This window comes from Nelusetta ayraudi, unplaced genomic scaffold (genome assembly GCF_046127955.1).
Source record: "Nelusetta ayraudi isolate G7.1 ecotype Tasmania unplaced genomic scaffold, CSIRO-AGI_Nayr_v1 ptg000048l, whole genome shotgun sequence".
In the NCBI taxonomy this organism is placed as follows: Eukaryota; Metazoa; Chordata; class Actinopteri; order Tetraodontiformes; family Monacanthidae; genus Nelusetta; species Nelusetta ayraudi.
This window is the reverse complement of record NW_027466098.1, coordinates 8616526-8627654: the sequence shown is the minus strand read 5'-3', so window position 1 is coordinate 8627654 and position 11129 is coordinate 8616526. Positions and strand designations below refer to the sequence as shown.

The window sequence follows — 11129 nt, the reverse complement described above, 5'->3', positions numbered from 1 at the left end:
CCCCCCCTTTGACACGCCCCAAAAGCCATGTTTCATGCCAGCAGCTCAGTTACATATTCACAATCTTAAGCAGTGGAGTTTGTTCCCGACGCAGTTAAAGACGGTGTATCAGCCAACCTTTGGAGTCACGGAGCAATAATCACCGGCGGCGATTTCAGAGCCTTGACAACCTTGACTGGACTGGAGGACAGAAATTAGCAGATTAATCACAAATACCACTGCAAGGTGCCTGAAATTACTAATATTAGAAACACAACGGATGTAAAGATACTTGAAGTCAGACAGACTTTATTGTTTATTTATGGCAAAAGCACAGCAGGTTGCTACACAACAAGGCCTCATGCATAGAATGAACATGGTGTGTCAGTATAGAAGGAACACCGGTAAACCGGAAACAGGAAACTCACAGCCAGCAGTGTTTTTTTCACCCCCTCGCCTTTTCTTGCACTTTAACATAACGTACATAAGGCTACAATCACTTTAGTACTGCACATTAAAAATGTCCCCAAAAAAAAAATCTGTGACTTCTGGCCTTTAAAAGCCTGACAGCTAAACCTGATCGACAAAACACAGAGACGGTTCAGAACACGACCTGGACGGTTTTTCCCGAGCACTTGTGAGAATGTGTGTTGGAACTAAATGATAGTCGGCTGCGGACGAGATAATCCCGGCGGAGCCAGCGACGGTGACGCCGAGGAGGAGGCAGTGAGACAGCTGATGCGCGAGCTCCCACCACAGCTACAGAGGCAGCAGTCTGCCAGAGCCTCCCGCAGTGGAGGAGCTCGTGCTGGTCCCTGCAAGTCATTCCGATGCCCTGTGGCACAGCTGTGGAGTCGTTGAGATTGTCTTATATAAGGCTTGTCACTCAATCACACGGCACAGAAAACAGAAGAACGCAACACAAACCTGACCTGAACGCAGACATAAAGGATATTTAACAATATATATATATATATATATATATATATATATATATGTATATATATATATATATATATATATATATATATATACATATATATATATGCCTATTGTATATGTATTTATAAACGTTTACAGTACTCGTGAATATATGTCTAGTTCAAATGTGACAAAGGTTGGTTTTTTTTTGTGTGTTTATTTCTTTATTTTTTGCCGGACAGCTGACTGACAAAATAAACATCAACAACAGAGTCTAGAACCTAAAGGGCAATAAATAGGAATACAAAACATCGGACAGTAACACAACATTAAAACCTTGCCCTGGGCTTTTTCAGAGACAATCGTACGTCGCAAGGTGCTACACTCATGAGGAACCATAGTGTGAGATAAAGAGAGAGACAGCGGGGGAGAGAGAGAGAGCGGGAGAGAGAGAGAGAGAGAGAGAGAGAGAGAGAGTCACAGAAAGGCACAGGAACCGACGAGAGCACTGAAGGACTGGCACGGGGTAGAACAGGCTAAAGGTTGGTCTTCAGGGCGCACAAGATTTCTGTACAAGTTACACATCGAAACGCATATCCCCCCCACCCACCCCCAGCCGTACAAGCCATTACTGTTGCAATCAACGCTGATGTAGAAGGTCAGTGTCACACACACGCACGCACACACAGGGCGGGTCGCCCCGGCCGGGCCTCCGGCGGTGCTGCTTCAGTTGTCTGCAGTCGTCTCTGCAGCCGCTGTCGCTGAGAGGGGAAAGATAAATCAGGGAAGCGTCTGGCAACACGACTCGAATGTTTCCCCCACAACTCTGCTCTCTGTGTGTTTTGACAGTTCAGTCAAGGGCTGGTGAATATGTGCATTATATCCCCATTTGTCCCGTTTTGATCCACTAGTTTGACTGTGACAATCACACTCGCTATCATCGCAATCATCGCAATCTCTAGAACGATTGGTTTTGGAAGAACTGTACATTTTTGGGTTAAACCTGCTGATGTGGTCAACTGCGCTTATTATAGGATCAGGACACTTGTTTTCAGGAGTTATGTTGAATTTCCCCCACAGTTTAAACATGACCTGAATGCAGGTTAAACATTGATTAGAAATGGAAGGATGATGAATCAGTAAGAATACATCTTGACATTACACAGAAAATAGTTTCAATGGTTTCCAAAAACATTCCATCTTTCTAAATGCCATGGAATTACTCATTATTATTATAGTTATTGTTATGATTATGACTATTAGTAGTAGTATAGTTCAGTTTGAAGTAAAGAACATTGTTTGGAGACGAAATGCTTGGTTGCTGTGTTCTAGTTTAATTTTCAAACTGATCCTAATATCTGGATGCCTTCAGGCTAAGGGAGGGGAAGGTCTGGTTGTTCTCTGCAATAAATTACTTTCTGCTCAAGGTTTTGCCAGGTGGCTTTTGTGCTTTATTCAGGCTCAGTGAGTGAAGCGGCTTGGAAAGTGGAAAAAGTCACTTATGAGACACCCTTGAGGGAAAGTCAGACAAAACATGTTCTATCATCTTTCTAGTTTTATATCTAACATTTTTTAATGATGGTGTATTGATATTATTACATTTTGTAATGTTTACAGAATCAAATTGTGCTTCTTAATCGATAATTCTAAAAAAAAATCTCAAAAAATATTTCTTTTTTTGGGGGGGGGCAACTTCGCTTTTGCATTTTACTTTTGTTTTCTTGTTTTTTTATGATGCCTTGGCAGTTCTGTTAAAGAACGAGCAGTCTAGGAGAAGGAAATAAATGTGCAAATTTTGAATGCGATTTGTCCAGGGTGTAATTGACAAAGACAGCTGGGATTGGCATCAGCAACCCCTGAGACTCTGAGAGCAGGAGAAGCATATTTTTGGAGCCATATTCCAGAAATAAAAAGGCGTTCCTGCTAATGCATTCTCATTTTATTGTTTGTTAGAATGTTGGTGCCTCGTCTACGTTTTCCAGATGTGTCTGATAGTGTTTGCAAACAGCAGCTTACCTGTGGAAACAATGAGGTTCTCCTCCTGCTTCTCCTCATCTCCAGCGGACCTGAGAAGAGACACCGTAGGTTGTCACTACCAAATGAACCTCCTGGGGATAAAAAAAAAAAAAGCTCTCACAGCCAAACGGTGTTTACCTTTGCTTCTTGTTAATACTGCAGCGGCATCTTCGACCTGGAAACATTAGAAGTCATTGGCTGCATCGACCAGAACTATTTGATGTCCAGTCTGATGTAATTTCACAGCTGAGCAATTGTGAGTTTAACAAAGTAACACAGAGACTCAGACAGACAGGCAGACAGACAGATGCGGTGGGGATCTTACTGAGAATGAGAAGGATGCCCAGTGTGAAGAGGACCACAGCGAGTGCCAGTCCACCAATCCTCAGGCTCTCGTAGTCTGGGGAAGAATTTCATTTCAATGCAGTGCAGGAATGAAAAATGCAGGAGTTAATGCTCTGTAAGGTGACAATGAGCTGAAGACTGAAGATGATCCATGAAAACTCACCATAAACAAATGGGTTTTCTTCCTTCTTTTCGCCATCTTAAAAAGAAACCCAAACAAAACAGGATAAGTGACATTTTACTGTTACTTGAAGACACGTGTGATCACGTCATAATCTCATGAGAGATAGACTGAAATTACAAAAACATTGTAATAATATGTGTATATATATATATATATATATATATATATATATATATATATATATATACATATATATATATATATATATATATATATATAAATATATATATATATATATATTTATATATATATATATATATATATATATAAATGTATATTTATATATATATATATATATATATATATATATACATGTATATATATGTATATATATATATACATATATATATATATATATATATATATATATATATATATATATATATATATATATGTATATATATATATATATATATATATATATATACATACATAAAATATAATATGTATACATATATACATACATGCATTGCATGTAACCATAACAGTGGTACTGCATGCATTTTACGGGATTGAATATTTCTGGAATTCGTGTTCCAGCTGAGAAAAACACATGCTGGGATGCATCATCATCTCCCATTGCTACCAGACACTCCATTTCATTCTGCGAAAACATATTGTCAGCTGAGCGCAGTCCACACTTGCTGTGTGTTCCATTTGGACCAAATGGACTCAACGCCAGTGAACCCTGAATCGCGGCTGTTGGTACTGAGGTCGGAATTCCATTAGATATCACATTAAATGTACTCACCCTGTGCACTGGGGTCTGACACAGCTGGGAGACAGTGGAGAGAGGAAAATAGTTAGAGAGACCATTATCTATCTATCTATCTATCTATCTATCTATCTAGCGAGCTAGCTAGCTAGCTATCTATCTGTGACCAATGTGTGACAGTGTGAGCCTGTCATACGTGTCTCACATTTAATTGCACACTTTGAGAGACCTCACACACACACACACACACACACACACACACACACAGAGCCACTCAACATGCTGAATCACAGGCAAATCCCCAAAGCAGTAATTGCTGTTTTGCTATGAGTGCACACCCAGTGAGCGCATTCTCAACTGGCACCTCTGCCCTCCCCACAGAATGTATCCTCTGAATGTGCAAGTGTGAGTGTGTGTTTGCGTGCGCGCGTCTGCACTTACCAGCCACACATACCAGGAGTGAAGAGAAGAGGAAAAACATAGTTTCCATGGCAACTGTTGACACAGAGGGAGGATGAGAAAGAGTATGAAAGAGCCCCAAAGAAATGAAAAATGCAACAAAGAGGAGAGAATCCTCTTTTTTTTTCTCACCCGTAGGCTCAGAATGTATTTGCTAGGTAAACGGTCACATCAGACACATGCTGGCTGGCAGCTTGCTGAACACCTCCCGGGCTACGACACACATTTCTATCCCCAAACAGACATAAAAGCACGCGTGTAGAAGTGTCGCCACATCTAAACAACATAGCAGATAGAGGGAACAAAAACTTAATGACATCATTTGAACCCTGTATTGCTGTCTGTGTTCACAGCTGCCTACATGCTCCCTTTTCCTATCAGGGATTTATCCTGCCCTCCCTGTGGACATCACACAACCTTGGCCCAGTTTTGCATGCATCTATTCGTGTGTGTGTGTGTGTGTGTGTGTGTGTGTGCGCGCGCGCACGCGCGTGTGTGCATAACATTCTTTTACCAGAATTCCTCTCTGTTTATCTTGCCCTGCTAATTTATATTGAGAACCTTCACATCCAGTGAGTCAATCCTCCAGACCAGAGCTGAGACAAACCTCAAAATCCCCAAATATTGCTTTTCCATTTGGAGATTAATTGTTTCCAACAGATGAATCCTAATGACTAGTATGAATCCCTCAAAAAGTTTGCAATTTCAGTTTTCAAAAAGTGAGAAAACTTATGCATGTGACTTAATAAAGGCTTCAGAAGTTCAGAAGTCATAACGTAAGTGTTTAAAATGTCCCTTGCTGTATCTGCAGCAGCTTTGAAACACTTTTGTCATTTTTGTACGGTTTTTCAGGGAAATGAAAGCTTTGAGCATTACAAAGCACTTTGAAGCACTAATGTGGAAAAGTTCCCCGCCAGTCACACATTCGCAGTGATGATAAAAAATAGTAACCAAACAGGGACTATTTGATTCACCATATCAAGAGTGTCCGAAAGCCTCTTTTGACTCAGGTGGCCAGATGCCACCTGGCTGCCCAGCAGTCTGCTTACGCCCTTATTTATGTCCATCCATCCCCCTAACTGGTTGTTTGATCGACTGGGTCCATTTATGTCCATCCACCCATCTGGCTGGGAGTCTGCCCTCATCAATAGCAGGGATGGGGGAAATAGTGCACTTAAATCAGCGGAGTCCATTATAGTCATTAGCTGAGGTACAGTCAGTCCGGCCTGCGCATGACTTCATGTGTTGATGCTCCATTTTTTTGATGTGTGGGCCACCATATAGATCTAACGGGCAATGTTAACTGGGCCAGTTATGAAATAATGTGCCACAAGATGACAACTGTGTGCTTATATCTTCTTCTGATTATTATAAGACACAACAAATTCATTTTTTTAAATAAACATAAATAAAGGGATAATCTCTTAGTTAAAAGGGATTCCTTTTAGTTCTATATGTTTTTGTTTTTCACTGAAAGTTTAAAAGTCTGTGTGACAAATTAAGCTCAACCCAGACCTGGCAATCCCCTTTTGAAGGTACGTCAGCAGCATCCTAGCATCTTTTTCACAATAACAGTCATTAAGCTGTTTCAGGCACAGAGGAAAGAATGTAAGATTCCACTCAGTTCCAAGACAAATGCCTTCAAATGTGTTGCATGCTTATTTTGTTATTGTTACGCACAATATTGCAGTGGCACCATGCTTCCAACGTGTTCTCTCTGTGTCTGTGTGGCTTCTCTTAGACCAGGGGTGGGCAAACTTTTTGACTGGTGAGGCCACAATGGGTTCTAAAATTCGACAGGGGGACGGAGCAGGAGCAGCTGGATGGAGTGTTTTGGTGAGCCACCTCATAGGAGAAAAAAATACATCATGAGATAAGCAGAAAATGTGCTTTCATGCCAACTGAAAAAGCACAAAGCTCGCTAGCTCTTTATTGAAATGACACTTTAAACACTGAAAAAATGGATGAAATACAGCTATTTTATGACTTACTTACTATTAATAATTACTTCAAGTCCGGTGGCCCAGATTAAAAAGCACATGGCCCTCTGGCCGTAGTTTGCCCACGCCTGTCTCTCTTAGAGTGACCTGTAGCTGTGGATGATTTAAAAAAAAAAAAAAGAAGGATGGATATAGTATCATGTGTTTATTTCAACCTAAATCATTGCACAACACGGTTGCTCGCATGGTTTATTGACACTACTTCCTCTTCTTTCTTTTGATTTTAATCTTGTTTGAGTGTTGCTAAAACAAAAATCTGTTGTTGTGTTTGGTAAGATATTAGAAACTAAAATAGAGGTATTGTGTAAAAGAAGATGTGCTTTCAACCACTGAGAAATAAAAAATAAGTTCAAAAATTAGAGAAGTTGTGGTCATTCAGAGAAGGAAGTAATTTCAAACCTAGGGTGTGCGTGTGCGTGCAGGCGCTCTCCTGCAGGATTGGGCAGTCAGTATCAGGCTAATGGAGAGCCTGAGCCGGTAGACAGAGAGCGGCACGATGCCCCCTTGTGTCTCCTCCTCGCTAAAAGACAGATATGAAGGGATGTGCTCAGGGTTAAGTGGCTCTTTAGACAACCTCCATCTACTCTGGAGGATGACAAATATAGTCCGCGGATAGGAAGCCAAGCTATCAGTCAGACTTAAAGCTCAAGTGCAAAAACTGCTCCATTTGCAGCACAACACCTCAGCTAGAGGGCAAAGGATGAGGAGTCAGAGGCCAGGCTCTCTATCAGAACCTGTGTGTATCTCTAACTTTTATCTTGATTTACAGGGTTAGGTTTACGGTTAACCCACTAAGTAAATATAGCAACATTTGAAGTTCCCAGGCCCCCCCCCTCCAATAGCTGCCTAAAAGACATCTAGTTGAATGACTGGGGTAATATACACATACAATATGTGCTGAATGTGAAATCTATTTTTTATATATTTTTGTTAATGCTCTATTGATCAGTAGAAATGAAGAGTGAATAGTGCAATATGCTTAACCTACTTCTACTGTTTGGTCCATGTTTCAGAAAATGTACGCTAAAGCGCTTGTGAAAAGAAATCAGTCGTTTTTGATGTCACAAAGGGCCCACTGTTACCACTCTCAGGTTAATAGAAACACGTCTTTGTTGCCCGGAGCCGAGGATGAAAAATAAAGATCAGAAAATGGGATGAATATGTTGTGTAAATAAATGAGTGTCATACGAGCTGCAACGACAGCACACCCACTTGAACATCTTTTGGTCCAATGTTTTATGATTCTGTATTGAATATTGAATCACACTAACTGGATGTAATCGGATTCTGCTCTGGAGGTTGTTTTTTTTTTTTTCAACCATTAGTGGGTAGCAGTCATGTCATGTGACACTATCCACCTCAGCTTTTATTGACTTTTCAGCTGCCTGAAAAACTGTAACCCTGTAACCCTGGAAAGCTGTCCAGAAACACTGAATTTCCTGTCATGGATGTATTACGAGAACTAAATACCAGACTGGCAAAACAGTGATGCTGCTATTTTTTTTTTTATTTTTTTTTTTACAGTGGCCACTGGACGTACTACACCCAAAAAGCATTTTTCCATAGACTGAAATACAAATATAAATTCCTGTAAAACGGGTACCAGGTAGCGCTGACCTTTTCATAATAAATCTTTCTGAAAAATTCACAATGGCCAGGAATTTCCCTGAAAAAAGTTTTTTCCCCAACGTGACGTCACGGTCGTCTCGGCTCATTCTGATTGGCTGATGCGTTCCGATGCATCGCATGCGTCGCAGAGATATGATAGGAAGTGACACTACTGCGCAACGCTCTATGGGCCGCATAATGCAGATGTGACCATGAAGCCAAAAACTTTTGGCGTACACCACGGGTAAGTAAGTCCATTGAAATGAGCGGGCTGCCATTGTCCTTTGTCTAAAGACCGAGGACAATAAAGCAACAGGCGGTGGCAATGTAACCTGTTTAGATGTCGAGATATTGGTGAGCGAGGAGGCAGCCTGCTGTTACACTGAAGAAGAGGCGGGATGAAAGACAGATGGGAAGAGAGAGACAAGCAGAAAGACGCAGACGTAATCTGGCTGGCGGAGTACAGGGTGGGAGACATACATATGGCGCTGCAGTCGAAAGGACAGAGCAGCCTGTTGTGTGACAATCACGCGGTCTTAAATGTTATACTTTATATAAAAAAAAATCACATTTCTTCAAAAAACACTTGGTCACATGTCTGGAAGGTGACAAAACAAAACCGAATGTGGAATAAATACATCTGAGGGTATTGTCAGTTATCAGGGAGGCATTGATACCTTTTGTGACATCACAAAGGGCTAATTTACTGAACTTCCCATAAGTACATGCCGTTTTAAAGTGGACCAAGCAGAAGAGACACGAGTTGTACTGTTTGAGGGAATTCATTTATGAATTTTATGGTTGTCGGAAATCATTTTGCAGTGTGAATTCTGCATTACAAAGACAAAGCAGATGAAGGCAATCAGATGATCCAGAAATACTAAAATGCCAAAACCAATGATTGGCTCGTCTGATATTTGTGACATCACACTGCCTGGGAAATGCGTGAGTGAAGCTTCAGGTCACAGTGACACAAACATGCCATTCAACTGTGAAGCATCGCAACGCCAAATCTCTAATATAGGTTTCACAGGGGTTTAGGATATTTCAGAGAATGTCTTGCGGATCTCTGACAACAGCAAGATCTTGAGAGTGCACCAGCTATTGTGTTAGTTTAGCAGTTTGGATCTTGGTCCTTTTCTACAAGAAAACCACAAACGAGTCGTACAACAATGTCCTGGTTGCTGTTTCGCTAATCAGCAGCTATTGGTACCAGCTGGTATTTAATCTCAATGTTAAAAGGATGCCAATAGGATGGCTTGTTGAATCTCTAGCAAAAAAGAAATTAAAAAAAATAAAACATGGCACATCTGCTTACTTAAGACCTGGGGTGCCGTTGTACGACTCTGTGGGCCAAGCGGTCACCCAGTGGATAAAGCTTTTAATAGGCTTTGTAGAAGGGGGTCCCAAACCAATAACCTGGCCATGGGGCCCAAAATTGATAGCTGCACCCCTGCTGAGGAGAAATTCCAGGGTAGATGTCTACTATGTGTGACTCGGTTCCAGAGGCAAAGGGTCAGGCTTGAAAAAAAAAAGAAAAAAAAGAAAAAAAGAGTAACGGAATAGGACCGACGCTCCATAAAGCGAGTCAACTTGCCCTTGTTGAATCCCTTCGCATATTTCTGACATTTTCTCCCCCCCCCCCAGCACAGATAAAAGGGGGAATGTAGGGCAGCTAAATGGGTCACATCGCAGGACTCCATAACGGTGTGAAAGAGGGAAGAAGAAGAAGAAGAAGAAGAAGAAAAATAAATAAATAAGTGCCGTCCCCATACATCCACCATGATTGTGTGGTTACATCACGATGACAGCAACAGTGTGCGTCGGTCCACGGTAACCATGGTGACCATCTCCAAATAATGGGCTTAAATCAAATCTTACATCTCAGATGAAGAACAGCTCAGGGTGTGGCGCGCGCAGGAAGCAGTCGATCCGAATCGCAGACCGATCGCCAAACATCCGTTCGCGCGTGCATCTACCCCCCCCCCCCCACGCTATCAGACATTGATCAGGCAGTGTGAGGAGTGCACGCGCTGCACGCGCTGCACGCAACATTAAAGCCGTGACGGCCTGGCACTGGCCTCTGCCAGCTATTATTTATTTATCGCCGGCTGACTCACGATAAACAACTCGCGCCGCCGCGCACCTCAGTTCGTGACAGGAACGCGCGCGCGAGCATCCCTCCGCCCTTCAACCTGTGGATCGTCGGACGGAGCCTCGCATCACGCACGACCTGTTGTTTGTCTCATCGTCCACGTTACGGAACCGGTCACGTTCCGTTTTGAGGCGGTAATCAGTTCTTCATTTAAAACAATAGAAAATAATGTTTTGCCGAAGCGCATCCACTGATGGTTAAAGTGATCAGCGCCTGTAGACACACCCTGACTCTGACATACTGTAAAAAAAAAAAAAAAAAAAAAAAAGAGTAACGTCGTTGGAATTTGATGCTCCCCCTTGTCATGTAACAAAAAGGTAAAGAAATATTACAAACTTTGACATTGTGAAAATCTCTTCTAAATTTTCATGGTCCCGTGAGTTTGCTTGAAAGTGCTCGAAAATAGTTGCATTGGAAACGCTCAATACAAAATAATAATAATAATAATAAAAAATAATAATAATTAGAATAACAGTGACAAAATAACCACAAGCAAATGTGCAAGCTGATCGCTTACCTCTTGTGTCTCCGGCAACAAACTGAAGTCAATCGACCTTTCTCACAAGGATTTAGTTCCAGATCTTCGCATCTGCTCAATATGTGCAAAGTCTACTAGTCCTGGGGAAAAAAACGCACACCTGATGGACAGACTCCTGAGGTGACTGTCTGCTCAGTGCGTTGAACCCTCACTACCGCCCCCTCCTCTCTCTCTCTCTCTCTCCCTCCCTCTCCTCTCTCTCATACGTT

At 41.8% G+C, this 11129-nt stretch overlaps 1 protein-coding gene across 1 annotated transcript; it reads right to left on the bottom strand.

Annotated features, from left to right (window-relative positions):
* Positions 1–1101: 1101 nt before the first annotated feature.
* On the bottom strand, positions 1102–11074 carry fxyd6 (FXYD domain containing ion transport regulator 6). Its single transcript, XM_076036108.1, has 8 exons — positions 10900–11074; positions 4602–4655; positions 4197–4220; positions 3425–3460; positions 3242–3316; positions 3055–3091; positions 2917–2966; positions 1102–1661 (listed from the first exon to the last, which is right to left on the bottom strand). The coding sequence occupies exons 2-8, from the start codon at positions 4648–4650 to the stop codon at positions 1627–1629; spliced, it is 306 nt and encodes a 101-aa protein (XP_075892223.1). The 5' UTR covers positions 4651–4655; positions 10900–11074; the 3' UTR covers positions 1102–1626.
* Positions 11075–11129: the final 55 nt, after the last annotated feature.